General features: G+C 38.0%; 2 protein-coding genes across 2 annotated transcripts in view; both read right to left on the reverse strand.

The window, feature by feature from the left end:
* Positions 1-3399, reverse strand: part of LOC115218886 (protein draper) — a 77431-nt gene extending 74032 nt beyond the window's left edge. The window contains exon 1 of the mRNA XM_029788880.2: positions 3111-3399. Within this exon, the coding sequence (XP_029644740.2) occupies positions 3111-3183 (73 nt within the window). The 5' untranslated portion in view covers positions 3184-3399. The remainder of the gene's footprint in view (positions 1-3110) is intronic.
* Positions 1-20596, reverse strand: part of LOC115219454 (multiple epidermal growth factor-like domains protein 6) — a 374545-nt gene that overhangs the window by 131505 nt on the left and 222444 nt on the right. The window lies entirely within an intron of this gene.

The raw sequence follows: 20596 nt of genomic DNA on the forward strand, positions 1-20596 counted from the left end.
CAGAAGACGGAGACCGGTGTATGAACAACAAGCTGTTTATTTAATTTGACGCTCGGGAAAAATGAAACAGTCTTTTACGTTTCGAGCCTACGCTCTTCAACAGAGAGGAATATAAGAAAATAAACAGAGATAAACGGTTTGTGAAGAATATTCTTAAGGTCAACTTTTACTCATTCGCAGCTATTTTGACGCTTTACCCCTAATACAATTTTAGCTCAATCTTAAATCGGTTTTTGCATTATGATAAGCCAGTGGCAATCTACATTTTGACATTAAAAAATCGAAGCTTGGTTGAGTAGAAAAACTGTTGTAATAAAACAGTAGGGCCAAATATGGGAGAGTGACGCCTGATATTTTATTTGACTGGCAACTTCTCGGTTATTTGTAAAGCAAACTTCACTTCAGTTATATCTTTTGGAAAGAATTCGATGAAAGAATTTTGCTGACACCTCTTTAAAAGATATTTGATAGAAAAATGTCATGCAGCTTTTAAGTAGCCACAAACTTGGTAAGTGATGCCTAAAATCAAAATATGTCAGGTGTTTCAAAAGTAAACTATATTTAAATATATTTTTAAGAGAACTCAATGAGTAGAATCTTTTTTGGGGAAAATCTCTTTAAAAAATATTTGGAAAAAAGTGATAGTTTAGAAAAAGTGATAATTTGTTGTTTCCAACCTTTACTCACTCGCGGCCAATCCAATTTCTTTGCCCCTAATTCAGATAAGCTCAATATTAATTCGGTTTCTGCACTATGATGGACTAGTAGTAAGCTACATTTTGACATAAAATAATCGAATTCTGGTTCAGAGGAGAGAAAGTTATAATAAAAAATGTAGGCCCAAAAATGGGAGAGTAATGCCTGATATTTACTTAGATTCGTAATTTCTCAATCATTTGAAAAGCAAAACTGTACTTCAATTGTACTTTTTTTAAAAAATCGATGAGTAAAATCTTTGGGTGAATATCTCGTTGAAAGATGTTTGATAGAAAAAAGTTACGCTACTTTAAGCAGTCAAAAGTTGGTGCAAAAACTGCAAGGCTGCAGTAGTGTCCCTATTAAGAAGCAGCCGTAAGAAAAATAATCTAAATGTTTGACTATAGTAAACTTAAGCCTATTTAAATAATTAAATATGTTCTTGGTTTTATTTTCGGCAAAATTATTTTACTTTACTTTCATGCAGTTAAATATATTAAAAGAAAATAAAGATCATCTTTATAAAATTGTCTTAATAATAAATAAAGAATCATGAATCGAATTTTAAATTTAGCTGTAGCATTTTAAGCTTTTTCTTTTATTTTTGACCTACTACTTGACTGAAAGATGGTCGATCAGTATTGAATAGCTTGTCTTCTTTGAATATTTTATTTAATTTGCAACCCATTCAAATTTTATCTCAGCTGCAATTTTTTAATTGGAAGCAGTAATTGAAGTAGATGGTGAATATGCTCCCCAATAATCATTTAAAGATGTTTTTGTTACATGTTATTTCCCTGTTTATTTCTTGCTCGCATTTTTCATTCTAGTATATATACATATGTGAGTGTGTGTATACATATCCATATATATTATATTATGTTATATATACAAAGGCATATGTATTTACATTTTCACTAAATTGTAACTATACTTACTGGTGCACCGCTGTAACGGGGTTTATAAATATGTATACCAAACTCTAGTATTTTCTTGTATGTTTTTCCTTTTTTTAAATCATGTACATATTGTAGCGATATTATGTTATGGCAACGCTAGGACAGGGGACATAAACACAGAGAAAACGCATTTTTGTGAGCCGGTGAAAACGCTGATAGTCTTACAAACAGGTTCACAGATAAATACACACGCTCACACACATACACACACACAGAAACAATTTATTCATATATGTATGTATACCTATCTCTCTCGCCTTCTCTCTTTCTCCTTCTATCTGTCTATCTAACTATCTATCTATTTATCTATCTATTTATCTATCTATCTATCTATCTATCTATCTATCTATCTATCTATCTATCTATCTATCTATCTATCTATCTAATTATCTATCTATCTGTGTCTGTGTGCGTGAGTGTATATAAACACGCACACACGCATATACATTTGTATGTGTAACGTAATAGCTTAGAAAAAAAGCCCCATTGGTTTAATATCTAGCGTGGACTAGACATTTCTTCAGTTTTTATAAACGATAACTATTCACTGCAAAGAATGTTTTTTAAACACAAGAACGCCGGTGATAGTTGAAGAAATATTCCTCTTAAAAAATTATGGTCGGGCGAGTTGTCTTCCTTCGCTTGGTAGCTAGGTTTTCCAATTTTGAAGTAAAAATGTCCGAAAACGTGGACAACTCCCCACGGCTTCCGCGCTGGTGTTCAGGTAGCCTCCTGGCTCATGTGAGTTCATGAGAATAATATATATATCTGCCATACACAATTTACACAGTCTTGTTCCATTGCAATAGAGTTCACAAGGTTCCAGTAATTTCCACCTGATGTTAAAGGGCGTATACACACACATATATATATATTCACACACACACACACACACACACACACACACACACACACACACACACACACACACACACACATACACGCATATATGTGTATATATATGCGCATAAGCGCAAATACATACACACACAGGTACACAAGAAGGATTTCAGTATATGTTGTGTCTACTAATTTCCTTCGAAAGCAGTTATCGATTTGAAAGTATAGACTGAAATAGTTGCTTCAAATCAGATGTCTGTTACAACATGTATGTACGTATATGTGCGTTTGTATGTATGTGTTTGTGTGTGTGCGTTTATGTGTGTGTATATATATATATATACGTTCATATTTTAATTTATATAAATATGTATATATGTATATGCGTATACATCTGTGCATGTATATATAAGAAGAGGGGGAGAAGGGAAGAGAGAGAAAGAGAGAGAGAGAAAAAAAAGAGAGAGAGCTGGGCTTCGTAGAGAAAACATGAAACATCAAAACTACATTATCAAATAATTAGGATATGCATTAATTACCACTAAATCATGTAATCAACATATATGGAGACAGTAATTAAAAAGAAAGAAAGAAAAAAGAAAAATAATAACATACCCGTAGAAATCTGTTTGGCTGAAAGTATCAATAGGATTCCACTGCAGAAAACGATTACATTCACCGCAGACATTTCTCACAACTTCTATGTCCAAAAGAGTAACCAAATCTGATAAGTCTCTGATTAACTATAAACATTTTCAATAATCATATCCGGAATAGAGAAAAACAATGCAATAGCTATTTTTTTTGTCTCCCTCTAAGAGGAAGAACGGAAATACCTACTTATTAAGGGCCCTCTATACCATTTCAATGTATCTATACACGGATGTACAAGTTTATTTCTAAGTGGATCTATACAGATTCCGTGACATATGTCAGCAACGTATAATTATGTGTGCGTGCATGTAAATGTGCGTATGTTCAAATATGTATGTGTTGCGTGCGTGCGCGCGCGTGTGTGTATGGGTGTGTGTGTTTACCCAAACCTATAGCTGTAATTCGATTGCGTGTGTAACTCTTTAGAAAATTATAATTTTCCCCAAGTTAAGTGACGAAGTAGCCACAAGTAGATGTTGGAACCTCTCTTTGCCTTTTCGTCATTAACCGCGTGGAATAACAAGAATTTCGTGACAATATAAGTAGATTTAGAAGAGTTTCTATATACATATATAGATAAGCATATACATGCAAGAATACATACATATAAATATATACATATATATAGAAACAGTGATGCTCTAGAAGCTGACACAAAACCCCAAAACTGAACAATAAAATAGCATTCACCTGCAACAAGAAACCTCTGCAATCGAAAACACATAGCCATTAAATTTCTCTTTTGCAAGTTCATTAAAAATAATGGCAAAACAAAAATAAATGAAAATGGCTCAGCCGATCATCCGCCCAAAGAAACTATCATACAAATAAAACATATCGCTAATGAACTCCATCAACAACAAAAACTTTGAGAAAAGATGGCTCTCGACAAATTTTGAAAGGAAACCCAGGAGTGGCCGTGTGGTAAGTAGCTTGCTAACCAACCGCATGGTTCTGGGTTCAGTCCCACTGCGTGGCATCTTGGGCAAGTGTCTTCTGCTATAGCCCCGGGCCAACCAATGCCTTGTGAGTGGATTTGGTAGACGGAAACTGAAAGAAGCCTGTCGTATATATGTGTGTATATATATATGTATGTGTGGTGTGTTTTGTGTGTCTGTGTTTGTCCCCCTACATTGCTTGACAACCGATACTGGTGTGTTTATGTCCCCGTCACTTAGCGGTTCGGCAAAAGAGACCGATAGAATAAGTACTGGCATACAAAATAAGTCCCGGGGTCGAGTTGCTCGATTAAAGGCGGTGCTCCAGCATGGCCGCAGTCAAAATGACTGAAACAAGAAAAAAAAAAAAAAAAAGAAACGGCTAAGAGCAAATTGCAATGAAGAAGAATTTTAAACGATTGACGTACAGATGCAAACAGAAATTTCAAAAGCTTCCAAGGCTGGGAAAACAATATTAAACTTTGGAGAGAAATATGTGGAAAGGAGGAATTAACATCGCTTCAACGTTAGGAGAGAAGTGCTCTTTCGTTCTCCAATTATGAATCTCATTTCGCAAACGACTTCTCTACCGAGAATTTATTGTGATTCAGCCAAAACAGCCCTACTGATAAAATAACCTTGCTTAAATTCCTCATTCCTCTCACTCCCTCATAATTTCATTTCTTTTTTCTTTTAGTACTTATTTCTCTCTACATTTATATTCTATTCTCCTATTGTGCTTTCAACATATTCTTATTCAATCTTCCATGCGTTAACCTGCACCTCCTTGCGACAATGTAAACTTTCATTTAATCAAGATATCCTTGGTCTGTAGAAAAGCCAGCGGTATACACCTCGCTAGGATATTTACCACTTCTGAGGTTCCTGCCGCTATGGTCCATGTGCAGCCCGCACCGTATCTGCTCTATACTATAACTCTTGTACATACACACACAAACACACACACACACACACTCTCACACACACACCACACACACACACACACACACACACACACACACATGCACACACACACACACACACACACACACACACACATATATATATGCCGTTGGCACGTAAAAGCACCATCCGCTCGTGTCCGTTGCCAGCCTCGCCTGGCCCCCGTGCCGGTAGCACGTAAAAGCACCATCCGTTTGTGTCCGTTGCCAGCCTCGCCTGGCCCCCGTGCCGGTGGCACGTAAAAAGCACCCACTACACTCACGGAGTGGTTGGCATTAGGAAGGGCATCCAACCGTAGAAACACTGCCAAATCTGACTGGGCCTGATGAAGCCTTCCGGCTTCACAGACCCCAGTTAAACCGTCCAACCCATGCTAGCATGGAAACGGACGCTAAATGATGATGATGATGATGATGATATAAATGATGATATATGATGATGATGATATGGGTATAGGTCAGTGGCTAAGGTTGGTGTGAAGCTGTGGTATTTCCAGAGAAGCACACGGCCTGACTGCTGGGCTATCAACACTGTCAGGATTCAGGCTAAAGCCGGCATACTTCAGGTGTAGTTTCACTGTGATTACACCATCATATGGGTTTGGCGAAGTGTAAATAACCTAATGAAAAGAAAAACAAAAAAACTTCTGTAACGCATCTTTAATTATAAGTGACTAATGTTTTCCGTACTGTCTCCATTTGCAAAAGAAGTTTACGCGAAAATTCTAAAGGAAAAATTACGTAATAGCGCAGGAGTGCTGTGTGGTAAGTAGCTTGCTCACCAACCCCATAGTTCCGGGTTCAGTCCCACATATGGCATCTGGGTAAGTGTCTTCTACTATAGCCTCGAGCCGACCAAATGTTTGTGAGTGGATTTGTGAGTAGACGGAATTGAAAGAAGCCCGTCGTGTATATATATATGTATGTGTGTGTGTGTGTTTGTGTGTGTATGCGTGTTTGTGTGTATGTGTCTATGTTTGTCACCACCACCCCATCTCTTGACAACCAATGCCGTCGTGTCTACGTCCCCATAACATAGCGTTTTCGGCAAAAGAGAGCGGTAGAATAAGTGTTAAGCTTACAAAGAATAAGCCCTGGAGTCGATTTGTTCGACTAAGGGCGGTGCTACAGCATGGCCGCATCAAATGAGTGGAAAAAATAAAAGAATAAAAAAAGAGAATAATATTTGCGCTTAGACGTTGGAGAATCACTCATCAGTCTTTCACGAAAGGTGTGCTGTTTGTTGTCAGATCTTGTTGTTAGGAAATTTCGGGAGGAGATAAAAAAAAGTAGCGTTGATGCGGATGAGTAGTGTGGGGTAGATATTATGTGACGGGTTGGGGAATCAAGAGCGGGGATACGTATAATGATAGAAGAGAGAAAGGAAGAATGCTGGAGGAAAACGATCAGAAGACGAAATTGAAGTAGAAGAGGGAGAAGAGTAATAATAAAATAATAATAATAAAAATAATAATAATAATAATAAATAATAGTAATAATAATAATAATAAATAATAAGAAGAAGAAAGCTCTTATCGGCTTATTCTTCACACCATGTTTTTGGTTTCACCATTGACCTTCCATGTCAATTCGTTCCACCATTCTAAATTCAGTTCCCAAAATTCTAGAATTTATAATTTTTTTCAATAATTTTTTCTATAAATTATAATATCTACCAACTTTTCTTCTTTCTCTTAGTCTACTTGATGCCTGCCTTCCTATCATTCTTTTCCAGGTTTCAGCCTCACGAACTAAATATATTTATGTATTGTAGATTTTGTAATTTATAGTTTTTTTCACATTTCACCTGATCCTACATGAGTATTATAGTATTCTTTAATTCTTATTCATTTCAACCCCACATGTATTTTCCTCTCTAGATGTTTTTATTTAAATCTCTACTTCTGCTTTGAATTATGTAACGTAATTTATATATTTTTATATAACACACGCCCCTTCACGACTTAACTTAAACCGCTCACGTAGGTTTAGATACTTAATGCAGATATAACGTGAGCTTATAACAATATTTATAACTCCATGTTTTTCATTTTTCATTTTTCACCAGATCTTTGATAATAATTTAAATAATTTTTATTTCAGTTCTTATTACATCCACATATATTTCTCCGATTCGTTGTTTTCATTTCCGATAGGTGCCCTATATATGAAACCACTATTCAAATTTATTAGGACACATGTGCACCTCAAATCATATAGATCTCAAATATGAAGCCCTACAAATCTGCTGCGGATATAGTTTATTTTACTTCCGCCGCTTCGTGACTCTTATCTTAACTTATGTATTATATATCTGTTTAAACTGACACAGTGTACATTTACCCGTTTCATGCCCTACAATAGTCTGCCCATGAGACGTTATTTATTATTCATTTATATGACTCTGTAAAATAGGTGAGTAATCCGTTACATATTGAAGGTGGTATATCTGGGTGTGTGTATGGGTATGTATATCTATCTATCTATCTATATCTATCTATCTATCTATCTATCTATCTATCTATCTATCTATCTATCTATCTATCTATCTATCTATCTATCTATCTATCTATGTGTATGGCGGTGTGAGTCATATGTATGTGTGTACATATATGCATGTGTACATAAATGTATATGGATACACAGATATCTATGTATGTGTGTGCATGTATGAATATGTATATGCATACTTGTGTCTGCATGAGTGTATAAATATATATAATATATACTATGAATGCATATGTGTATGTATATCATGTAAACAAAAATTGAATTCTCTTTATAATAGTGATGTTTTAAGCATACTTCACTATATATGGGCTGTATTAAGAAGTGCTCATTGCGAGTTAAAGCGAAGATAAGAGAAATGATAGAAGGAGCGTATCTAAGGAATCAACACAAATTCCAAAGCATCATTTAAAGCACACAACGAAATAAACATACATATAAATTTACATAACTAAATCAATAAAATTACTTGTAAAAATTATGAGAAAACTATGCATCATGTATGTCATGTATATACACACACCACACACCACACACACACACACACACACACACACACATATATATATATATATTATATATATATATATTATATACCAAATATATATATTGTTGTGTTTAGGAATGGTCATTTTGCCAGTTTAGCCAATAAAAACACAAACACATATATATTTGTGTTACTTTCCTTCAGTGTTATTTATTTTTTGCATTAACCTAATCCTATTTCGGCCAGAGTTCTGTCGTCACACCCCTGTGACCGCATCATACAACAATATATCTTTCAACACACGACTTCACATAAAAAACTCTTGCACAACAAATACACACACACACACAAACACACTCACATACACACACACACACTCACACACACACATACACATATATATATATATATATTAATAAAAGGGATTCCAACCTTGTCTGATTTTCACGTTTTATTTACAATCTTATAATGACATTGTATAATATAATATAATATAATAAAATAAAATAAAATGATAGAATGTTAACTGTTCATTCTGATTGAACTAGTACTTTCATGCATTAAATTCTGCAATCTTCAGGTTCATGTAGGAGTGGTGACAGTCATGCTTCACAATTTTTGACTGCAGCGAGATGATTAAATCTGTGCCTTAAATACAGCTGTTTATCAATGAAATTCTTTTCTCTGATCTTCCTCTCGATTTCACTTGGGCTGTGTAATTTGTAGAATGGAAATATTATATATATTTTCCGACCACATGTTGCTAGGTGGTTACTCAAAGGTATCTGACGGACCTCTGGGTCTCTAATCTGTTGTCGGTGTACACGTGAGCATCTGATAGTGCATTTCCCGTCTGACCTATATATATTTCTTCACAATTTGGGCATTTGATGCAGTAAATTAAATTTCTGCTTTTGCAGTTCATATTCGCGTTTGTGAATATTTTCCCGGTTTTTGTGTTTATATATTGGCCGGTATGTATGAATTGGCATGTGCCACATCGGCTATCATTGCATTTAGATACAGTGAATGTTTGGTCTTTGTTGCTAAGGTCAAATTTTGCCTTTGTTAGTAATTTTTTCAAGTTTTTAGGCTGTCTTTTACTAAGAACCATAGCTCGATCCGTGATTATGTCTTTTAATTCATTACTTTGAGCAATGATTGGTAGGTTTGCTTTGCAATGTTGAGGATATTCTGGTGACATGGGTTGTGTGTCACTATGAATGGTATGACTTGTTCTTGTTTTCCTCTTCCTTGGTGTCCTAAGTTGTTGTATGGGTATTTTATAGCCCGCTGTATGCCATTTTCTATAAGTAGAGATGGGTATTTTTGTTTGAGTAAAAGTCTCTTAGTTCTGTTAGGCGTTTGTTCCTGATATTTGCATCTTCTATAATGTACAATTCCTCTGGCTAGGCAGCATGGGATGTTGCGTTTGTATGTGGTGGATGGCACGACTTAAAAATTCAGGTATTTATGTGTGTCTGTGTTTTATAGTATATATCTGTGGTGATGGCGGTGTCTTTTTTAATTACCATTATATCTAGGAATGGTAATTTGGTACTACTCATCTCCTTTGTAGATTGGAGAGATGGGTGTAGGTTGTTCAGGAGGATATTGACCTCTTCCAGAATATTTAGAGAGTCTGTCCAGACTATGAAGCAGTCGTCAAGGAAATCATTTATATTGTAGCTGTGCTGCTTATTTTTCACTCCTGTCGAAGCTTTAGTGTTGTTGTTGCTGCTGCAGCTGCGGTTGTTATTGTTGCTGCGGCGTTGTTGTTGTTGCTTTTTCGTAGCAGTCGGGGCAAGGTGGTGATGGTAGAGGTGTCAGAATTGTTTGGCAGTGGCGTCAGAACGTTCACGTGTGCATCGACAGCAAATGAGAGACCCGATGTCCGTCAGATACCTTGAGTAACCATCAAGCAACATGTGGTCGGAAAATCTTAATAATATTTCCATTCCACAATTTACACAGTGCAAATGAAATCGAGAGAAAAACCAGAGAAAAGAACTTTATTGATAAATTCCAACCCAAGCTAAATATTTTTACTGCTAGGACCACTACCACTAACAACAACAACAGTACTAAAGGTTCTCATGATGACGATAGCAGGAAAAAATACTAGCTAAGTCAAGAGAAAAGTCAGTAAAAATAATCTTATTTAGGGTTTAAAGTTCTATTACAACAGCTACTCCTACCACCATCACCACCGTCAAAATTTACAACATTTCTAAAAATAACGAAACAATTACTATTTTGGCCAAGGTAAAAATACAAGTCTTTGACATGTTCAACAAACTGTGAAGCGTAAATCAAGCACCAATCAACTCAGGTAATTTAGTGAAGCCACACACTGATTGGTCACTTAACATTTCTGGAAGCCCATACTCACTTCAAGCACACACACACTTCTTATATATATATATATATATATATATATATATATATATATATATATATATATAATAGAAATAGTAAAAGTGAAAAAACTACACCGGGTTAGGTGTGTGTATGTATGTCTTTGGTGATTTTTTAATGGTTTCATTTATAATTCGACTTTATGAATTTTTGCAGACCATAGAAAAGGCTAGGTTTGCATTTAAAGTTTGTTAGAAAGTCAATCTCTTTGGTTGTTAGTTCCTTTTCATGGGTTTTAATTAGTGAAGATAGAGTTTTCATTATTTTTTGTGGGGTGTAGTTGGTAATTTTTTCATAATGTAGGTCGTCATCAAGCAAGAAATTACAAGATTTCTGTAGTATATGTATCCATTATTACAACTGCATTTCCCTTGTCTACTTCCTTAATGGTTATATCCTCATCATTTTGACGTTCTATCAGTTCTTTCCATTGTGTAGTGTTAAAATTTGAGTTAACTATCTGTTTATGTATAGTATGGTAGGGAAAGTTCTCAATGTGGTTACAGAATTCGTCAAGATCTTTATTTCTTCCTCTGTGTGGGATGTGTTCACTTTTGTTCTTGACTAGTGATTCATCTTCAGTATTGAAACTGGTTGATGCTTCTGCTAGTCTTAATTTTCTGCAAAATTCTGTTATATTATCCTTGATTTCATTTAGGTTGGCTCTGCGTGGAGTTGGTGTAAATTTGAGCCCCTTTGAGAGGATGTCAATTTTTATGTTAGAAAGAGGTTTGGTTGAAAGATTGATTATCTTCGGTTTTTCCTTATTACTAGGTTCCAGCCTGTGTCCTGGTGTCTCTGGTCCCTGGCTAAAAAATGTTGGGTGTAATTTTGTTTGTATGAGTTGTCTGTGAGGTTGTGATATTGGGTCGGGGGAATGGTGGTATTGTTGCCCCCGATCGTTGTGTGTGTGTGGGAATCTATGGTTGTTTTTGTTTGTGGTGTGTGTAAAATTTCTGTATGTGAAATATTTTTGTTTCGAACTGCTTGTATGTGGGATGTTGCTGGACATAGTGTTTTTTTGCGTTTGTCTTGTGTTCAGTGGGGACCAGTAATTTTGGTTCATGGGGTAGTAGCGACTTGTGTGTGGTGTATTTCTTATTCTAGTGTCGTTTTGTGCTGTATGGTGGTTGGGTCTGGTATTAGGATGTTGTTGGTGTGTTCTGTTTTTGGTGTAATTTATTTCATAGACGCGTCGTCTGTCAGCTAGTTCCCTGTTAGGTCTTGCGTGGTTTGCAAAGGTTGGTTGTGGGTGATTTCTGTTTTTAGTGTGTGGAGGATAGTTGGGGGTTGTTCGTGGGTTGATTGATTGATTGATTGATTGATTGATTGATTCTAGTTTCAGCTTATGAGCTGTGGCCATGCTGGGGCACCGCCATTTGGTGTTGCTACTTGGTATCACTTCATGGAGGCTTTCTAGCAACTGCTATTTGGTGCATGAGAGAGTTCGATGCAGCTGCCCTCATCTGCCCCTCCTGCCGTGAAGTTGGTTCATCTGGGACACCTGACAGGAAGAGATCCAGCTTCATTTTAAAGACATCTGTATCCACCCCATGCAGGTTTCTCAGGTTCTTCGGGAGGATATTGAAGAGCTGTGGGCCTCGGAAGCCCAGGCTATCACAGAATCTTGTCCTACATCTTGATGGCAGGTTTGGAGTCCTAGGCACCACGCAGTGGCGCCCAGTTCTGGCATTTGCGTAACTCTCGATGCCAAAGTTCAGGACACTTCCCTCCGGATCTTCCAGATGTATATTATGGCATATCTTTCCCGCCTACGCTCCAGGGAATATAATTTTAATCTCTTGAGTCTTTCCCAGTAGCTTACATTCTGCATAGAGGCTATCTTCTTCGTGTAGCTTCGTTGGATCGCCTCAAGTTCTGTGATCAACTTGACACTGGATGGTGACCATAGCTGAGAGCAATAGTCAAAGTGGCTTAGGACAAGTGTCTTCCAGAGGACCATCATGGTTTCTTGTTCTCTTGTTCTAAAGGTTCTAAGAATCCATCCAGCCAGCCGTCTACATTTCATTGTCAGTTTAGCAACATGTACATGAAAGGTCGCGTCATCACTCATGTGAATACCCAGGTCACGCACTGATTGTGCCTCTGGGATTGCAATCCCTCCGGGTCCAGTGTATTCATTGGGTATTGCATTCAGTTTTGCATGCTGATAGTATAAAGCTTGAAACTTTCCAGCATTGAACTGCATGCTATTCTTTTCAGCCCACTTGTATATTTCGTCCAGCTCACATTGCAGGTGTTTAGTGTCCTCAGGGTTCTGTATTGCCTGTGAAACTTTTGTATCATCTGCATAACTTGTGATCGTGGCTCTCTGCGTGGCTGAGGGCATGTCTGAGAGGGCCATTATGAACAGTAGTGGTCCCAGAACAGTGCCCTGCGGAACACCGCTCACTATTTGTGTGTTAATGGAGGTGGCCCCATTGGCTACTACCACCTGACTTCTATCCTTCAGAAAGTCATGAAGCCATTCTCCCAGTTTTCCAACTATGTTGAGATCACGCAGTTTGTGACATATCATTCCATGATCGACTTTATCAAAGGCCTTTGCAAAGTCGAGATATATCACTTCCACATTTGAGTGGTTGAGCAGCCGTTTCAGCACCCAGTCATAGTGTTGTAGGAGCTGAGTTAAACAGCTTCTCCCTGGTCGGAAACCATGTTGGGTGTCGGGCAGCAAGTCATTCTCTTCAAGGAAGGTGATCAGCTTCCTTCTGACTATTCGTTCCATGACTTGCTGATGTGTGAGGTCAGAGAGATAGGTCTATAGTTCTTGGCTTCCGCTCTGCTACCTCCTTTATGAATGGGGCATATTTTACCTTCCTTCAGTTTTCCTGGAAGTTTGCCAGCTGCAAGGAAGCTCTGAAAGAGGAACTGCAGTGGTCTTGCTAGGGCTCTCTTACATGCTTTTAGGAGGATTGCCGGGAATCCATCGGGGCCAGTAGCTGAGTCTGTTTTCATTTCATCTATAGCCTTGGTTACATCGTCTTCCTTTATATCGATGTAACCTATCGTCGCCGCCTCTGATTTTATATCTGCAGTGGTAAAAAAGTCAGTTGGATTGGTGATTTGGAGATGCCCAAGGGGTGGAGTGAAAACACTCTTGAATTGCTCATTCAGTATTTCACTTACCCTCATTGGTTTTCCTGTAAGTGTGCCATCCTTTTCGAGGAGTGGCCCTATTCTACAGTGCACTGTAGCTGTTTCTTTGGCATACCTGTAGAAAGCTCTGGGGTTAGATTTTATGTTTTCTATAGCCCAGGCTTCTTTGTCTGCTCTTTCTTTTTCATGGGAGAGTTGCAGACATTTTTCGATTTCCAACAGTTTATTTTTAGGCGGGACTTTTCACTGCTTTCAATCTGTTTGTTTAGGCGATTTGAAAATTTCGTACGCGTCTCATTAAAATTTTCCTCTCTCTGGGGATTTTGTTCTTGTGTACAGTGGCCTTTCTCTCTGGGACACATTTGTAGCATATGGCTTGCATTACAGACATGAATTGTTGAAGTTTCACGTCGATGTCTGGCGAGGAGAGACATTTAGGCCAGTTTTGTTTGAGGATCTCTTTCTCAATTTGTTTCCAGTTTGCCTTATGGTAGTTCAAGCTGGAAAGATTTTGAGGGTTTCTTGTAGGCTGCATGTCCGTGCTCTCTTTTGGCCCGTACATGGTCAGCTCTATCATGTTGTGATCCGAGAGTAGTGTCGGTGTCACTTTCACATTATGGATGAGATCCATGTCATTTGTGAAGCAGAAATCCAGTGGGTTACCTGCCCTGGTTGGTTGGAGTATTACCTGCTCCATGTACAGGGTGTTGATGAGGTTCAGGAGGGACCTCGCCTGTCCTCGTTCACATCTTGTCATTCCTGGGAGAGAAAAGCCCTCGGGCCATCTGACATTGGGCAGATTGAAGTCTCCCATAAGAAGCACAACCTATGTGTTGTTCTAATGTGGTTAGAATTTCTTCTATTTTTATAAGGCAGTCTTCAAACTTGCCCACATGGCTTGGGGCATCTGGAGGGCGATATGTAGCACACACAACTACATCAAGTTGCCTAATATGTACAATTAGTGTGTCACACACCGAGTTTGAGTATGACAAGAGGACCTGGGGTGTGAGGTCCTCCCGGATGTACATAGCAACACCTCCATGACTCCTTTCTTTCCTTTCCTGTTGTTTGGTTTTTCTTTTTTATGTTTTGTAATTTTCTTAAGGAAGGGATTATTTGTACCCAATTCATTTTTGAAAGTTGAACTATATTTTTGGAAGAAATCCATGTTTTTCTCCCAGCGTAGGAGAGAATTTCTCTCTTCTTTTTCACAGGTATCCTTCCAATGATCTAATGTATTTTCGAGGGGTTGTCCCTCGGTATGTTTCTGTATTATATTGTGCATCTCCTCGTCGATGCTTTTAAATTTTTCCTCATTTGTGGAGGCCCTTAGTCTTAGAAGCTCTATTTCTGATCTTAATTGAACAGAGCTGACTTTTCCCTAATAGTTCTCTGTCCGTCAGGCTCGTTAGGAATTAATTTTATCTGGAATTTGCGTGGGAGGATATTGGTGTTGAGTTCATCCATCCCTCGTATATATCTGCTTTGTTGGAATTTGTTATCATGTTCTAGAAGGCGAGTTTTCTGTTGTGCAGGTTTGTATTCCAAATGTTTCCTATTTTTTCTTTTTGCTGGGTTAATTTGGGTGCGTATGATGTCCTGCTGTGTTTCATTCATTTGGTGTGTGTTTATTATTTTCGGATTTGTTGATGAAAATTGAATTTAGTGTTGTGTATAACAGTTGCAAATCCTTACTAACCTGGTCAGTGTAGCGAGTTTGTATCTTCATTGCTTTTACTTTCCCGGGAGAGTAGGTTTGATTCCTCGATTTTGTTGTTCGGGGTAATGAGCTGTGTATTAATACTTTTCAGTTCTTTGAGTATTCCTCATTTGTATTTTTATCCGAGGTGTTGGTCTTCTGTGGCATTTTCGGTCTCACGTGTTTAATATATAGATAAGAAAGTTGGTTTGTGAAAGCACGTGGTTGAATATATAGAAAATAGTAAAAAGTGAAAAGACTACAGAAGGCTTAAATGTTAAAAAATATATATTTGCGTCAATATGTCTGAAGAATATTAAAAAATTTTTTCTCTTATAATGGCATAGTTTAGAAGAAAGACCGGTTTCGCGTTTAGCTTTTCAAATTTCTTGCGACGTTATGTTTATGTTGAATAGAGTTATCGGTATGTTTATGTTCAAAAGAGTTCTAAATAAGGGGAGGTAATGAGTGATTTCTTCTGGTGTAAGGGAGATAATCGCTTAAATTTTTTTTCCTTTCCCTTGGTGTGAATTTCTCTGTATCAGTATGTTGGGATGGTTAAGTCTGGGCTTGTACTTTTCAATGAAGAATGTTTCCTTGTTTAGTCTAATTTGTGTTGATGATCCGATAGCACATTGGTAAAATGGAAAGATTAAAAATTGTGGTAGTAGTTGCTTTGCGCATTTCTCAATGCGCTCACTAAAAGGTATCATTCTGTATTCTGGGAATGCAATCTGTTGTCGATGCAGTGTGCATCTACGTCTAAGTGATAGTCCCGTGGATCCCACGTAGTCTTGGTGGCAGCCCGAGCATTTTATGACATAAATTATGTTTTCAGAGGCACAAGTAAAGTTAGATTTGATCTTGAATATCTGTCCCTCTTTAAAGAGGAATTCTGATCCTTCTAGCAGGTTTGGACATGTTGCACAGTTCGATCTACCACATTTTTTTTACTTTTGCATCCGTAATTTCAGAAGACAATTTTGCCTTTGTGAGAATCTTTTTAAGTGATTTAGGTTGTTTGTAGCTTTTAATGATTTGGTGTATGTTTAGAATTTCCTTTAATTTGGGGTCCTTATGCACAATAGTGTCAGAACAAAATACCAGGAACTTTAGACTGCAAGAACTCAAAAACACCCTAATTGATAGACATTACCCAGCTCAACTCATAGAGGATGGGATCAGACGTGCAACAGAAATCAACATAGAAACTTTAGGAAAAGTTCAACACAACAACACACCTACCCCGAAAATACTAGCTTACATATCTACATACAACCCTAGAAACAAAGAAGCCTTCACCATCATCACCCAGAATTTACCAATACTTCATAAGGACCCCAAATTAAAGGAAATTCTAAACATACACCAAATCATTAAAAGCTACAAACAACCTAAATCACTTAAAAAGATGCACACTGCATCGACAACAGATTGCATTCCCAGAATACAGAATGATACCTTTTAGTGAGCACATTGAGAAATATATATATATATATATATATATATTGATAAAACGGTAAGATAACAAAAGAAAGAAAGAGACCTCAATATTATGTAAATAGAGGAAATTTATCTATACAATATGTTACATTACTCGGTAGTCAAGATAAACTCTGAGTTTCAGATGCCGAAGTGGAAATCCACACACCATCTCTTCGGTTATCTGGCTATTTGAAAACGTTATGAAAAATACCGTTAAAATGAAGGGAAATTACTCTGTTATAACTCTGCTTGCCTGCGTACTTATACATCGCTCGCATTTTTCGTCATAAAAATTATATAAAATACATAAAAATATATAAAAATATATAAAAATATATAAAATCTTCTTGGGACATAACACAGAAAGCATGTTCTATCCGTTTTCTTTAGGGGACCAAAACGTAACAGAAATTTAGTCACATGTGGGCATGATCCGAAAAGCTCTGTCCTTGTATTTAGACATGTGGTAGGGTCTAAGCTGCTTTTCCAGATAAGTCATCTTTCCATGTCGCATAAACCGCACCTTCCGCTGCCGTTAGTATAGGGCTTACATCTGGCCAAAATCTTCCATTGTATGTTATAATCGACACCTTTATCTCTTAAAGACCAAATATGATTGGATAATTGTGTCGCTTTTCTTTTGTTCCAGTGCCTAAAGCTCAAAGTGTGGTTATTGAACCTGGCCTTGAAATTACCCTCTGTCAGGCCCACGTATTTCTTCGTCGAAACGGTGTCTTTAGTGGTTATAGAGTTTACGGTAGCTTCATATATGATGGTCTTCATATATGACTACCGAGTAATGTAACTATTATATATATATATATATATATATATATATATATATATATATATATTTATATATATATATATATACTAGCAGTATCGGCCGGCGTTGCTCGGGTTTGTAAGGGAAAATAACTATATAAGCATTTTTAGAGAGTTACTTCCCTTATAGATGCCAATTCGGGCTTTCTTAGCCATTTCTGTTTTGGTGTATTCAAGCCATGAAGTCGTTGTTCTAAAAGAACGTGGTCTCCTTGACAACGCATTACGACGTTGATTTCCTTAAACTCCCTTCCCCACAGCTTCACGATGGAGAGAAGAAGGGGGAGAAGCAAACAGGTGCAGGTGTGACCATGGACGCCAACTCCGCCGCCATCGACACACGAAAAATTATGCATTAAAATGGAATGAAAAATGATGTTAAATTATCTTTTAAATCGTAGACTCATCGTAGACGCGCGCTAATACTCAGACGGGCTCGATATGAATCACGACTATAAGATACCCGGTTTAGGTTAAACTGCACCGCAAAATGTGGGAGGAGTTAGGAATCTAAATCGAAGGGGACAGACACTCACACAACTAGAGTTTTATATATATATATATATATATATATATATGTGTGTGTGTGTGTGTGTGTGTGTGTGTGTGCATGTATACATACGGTAGTAGCGAATACTTAGCGCGTCAAAGTTAAGCACCGCATTTTGAGGATAGGTATATTCTGACTCAGTAATGGATAGACTATCTGTTTAATCTATCAATCAATCTATCTATATTAAAGTTGTACACACACACATATACACACACACACACATAATGTACACACACGCGCTCGATCGTTTGTACGTATACATTATACATGGAGAGTGAATTGAACAGTTGCCGTGTGTCCTTTAAATCGCTAAACTGGCTGTACACTGGAACGCCTACACATTTAAACAGATCAATCAGTGATGAGACTGGAAATGATATTTATTTGAAGCTAAGGCGGTAGGCTGGCAGAAACCCTTACACGCCGGGCGAAATGCTTAGCAGTATTTCGTGTCTTTACTTTCTGAGTTCAAATTCCACACAGATTGACTTTGCTTTTCCTCCTTTCCGGATCTATAAATTATGTGCCTATTGCGTACTGGGGTCAATCTAATCGACCTGGCCTTCTCACCTCAAATTTCGGTCCTTGTGCCTAGAGTATAAAAGAATATTTATTTCAAACTTTGGCACAAGGCCACCAAGTTCGGGTGAGGAGGGTTAAATCGATTACTTCTACCATAATTCTCAACTGGTACTTGTTTTATTGACCACGAAAAGATAAACGCAAACTCAACTTTGGGCGGAATTTGAACTTAGAATGGTAATGACGGGGGAAATGCCGCTAAGCATTTTGCCTTGTGTGCTCGCCGCCCTTATGCAGGCACATAATAGTGGTAAAACTATTGAAAGATTATACTACTATATACTACTAGACTTGAATATCTGGGTAAGTGAGCGCTCTAAGTGTTTCTAAAGTATTGTGCTTTCCATATAAGTTACATTGAGTGACACCCCTTTCACCAATTGTCAAATGGAGATAGTAGTAACTCTGATGGCTTCCGATATTTCTATCAATATATTTCTATCAATATATATATATATATATATATATATATATATATATATATATATATATATATATAATCTGAAGGACTTGACATTTGCCGTTGTTAGATAGGTATGAACAGTTTTGTTTGTTAATCTGACTTAACTTACTGCAAGGGTTTACCTTTATTTTTTCCAAGTGATTTTGTATTATTTCTGTTGCCAAGCAGATGCTAGTTTAACGTTGGATTCCTTTAGTTAGTTAGTTAGTTAGTTAGTTAGTTAATTTGGCTCAAAAGCAAATAGCAAGGCCATGTAGGGGGACATGGAGTTAAGTACAGGGTGGTGTTCATGTAAAGAGTTCAGGCCACTTGAGGTCCAGGGAGGCTTTGAACAAAGCGGTCGTCGGCATCTTCACCATCTCATCTGGCAGCTTGTTCCACGGATCCGCAACCCGGACGGAGAAAGCTCCTCTCCTTCGATCGAGATGAAATCGTCGCAGGTAGAGCTTTTCGGAATGACCCCGCAGCCGACGCTCCGGAGCAGGAGTGAAGAACAGCTCTTTCGAGAGGTTACACTTCCGCTTATGATGTTGTGGGCGAGAATGAGATCACCACGGCCGCGGCGTTTTTCAAGAGAATAAAGGTCGAGCGTCCTCAGCCTTTCTCCGTAGGACAAATTTTTGAGACCATGAACCAGGCGGGTAGCCAGCCTCTGGACTCTTTCGAGGTGCTGTATGTCTTTGAGGAGATAAGGAGAAGAGGCTTGAATCCCATACTCCAATATGGGTCTCACCAGCGTGACATAGAGTGGCAGGAATATGGCTGCTGTGAGCACTCCGAATGACCGTCGAATCAAAAACAGAATTCCGCGCGCTTTGTTGGCAGCATGGACGCACTGGGCCGAAGGCGAAAAGGAGGAATCCACCAAGATACCCAGGTCCTTTACCTGATCGGTCCTCTCCAGCAGCAGACGACCCGGCTCGAAATCAAGTTGAGTTGTAGGAGTAGAGCCAACAGGCAGATGACAGCACATTGACACGTTCAGACACAGGTCCCAATCGTTAGACCACTTCCAAATTTGGTGGAGGCATCGACGAAGATCCTCTATACTACCGCGAGGAGCGACCAGTTTGATATCGTCGGAAAATAGAAGGGTGTGTTGCGTGAGGTCGTCGGGCAAGTCATTTATGAAGACTAAGAACAACAAGGGCCCAAGCACTGAACCTTGAGGCACGCCACTGCTCGCACTGGAGACGTCGGACCGCGAACCATTAACTTGAACTTGGAAGGAGCGATCTGAGAGGAAGGCACCAACCCATCGTACAATATCCGGATGGAAACTATATGCTTGAAGCTTGACAAGTAGTAGGCGGTGGTTTACCGAGTCAAAAGCTTTGGCAAAGTCCAATAAAACGATGTCAACAGCATCACTATCATCGAGGATGCGCGTCACCAATTCTTCCA

This window comes from Octopus sinensis, linkage group LG14, assembly GCF_006345805.1.
Source record: "Octopus sinensis linkage group LG14, ASM634580v1, whole genome shotgun sequence".
In the NCBI taxonomy this organism is placed as follows: domain Eukaryota; kingdom Metazoa; phylum Mollusca; class Cephalopoda; order Octopoda; family Octopodidae; genus Octopus; species Octopus sinensis.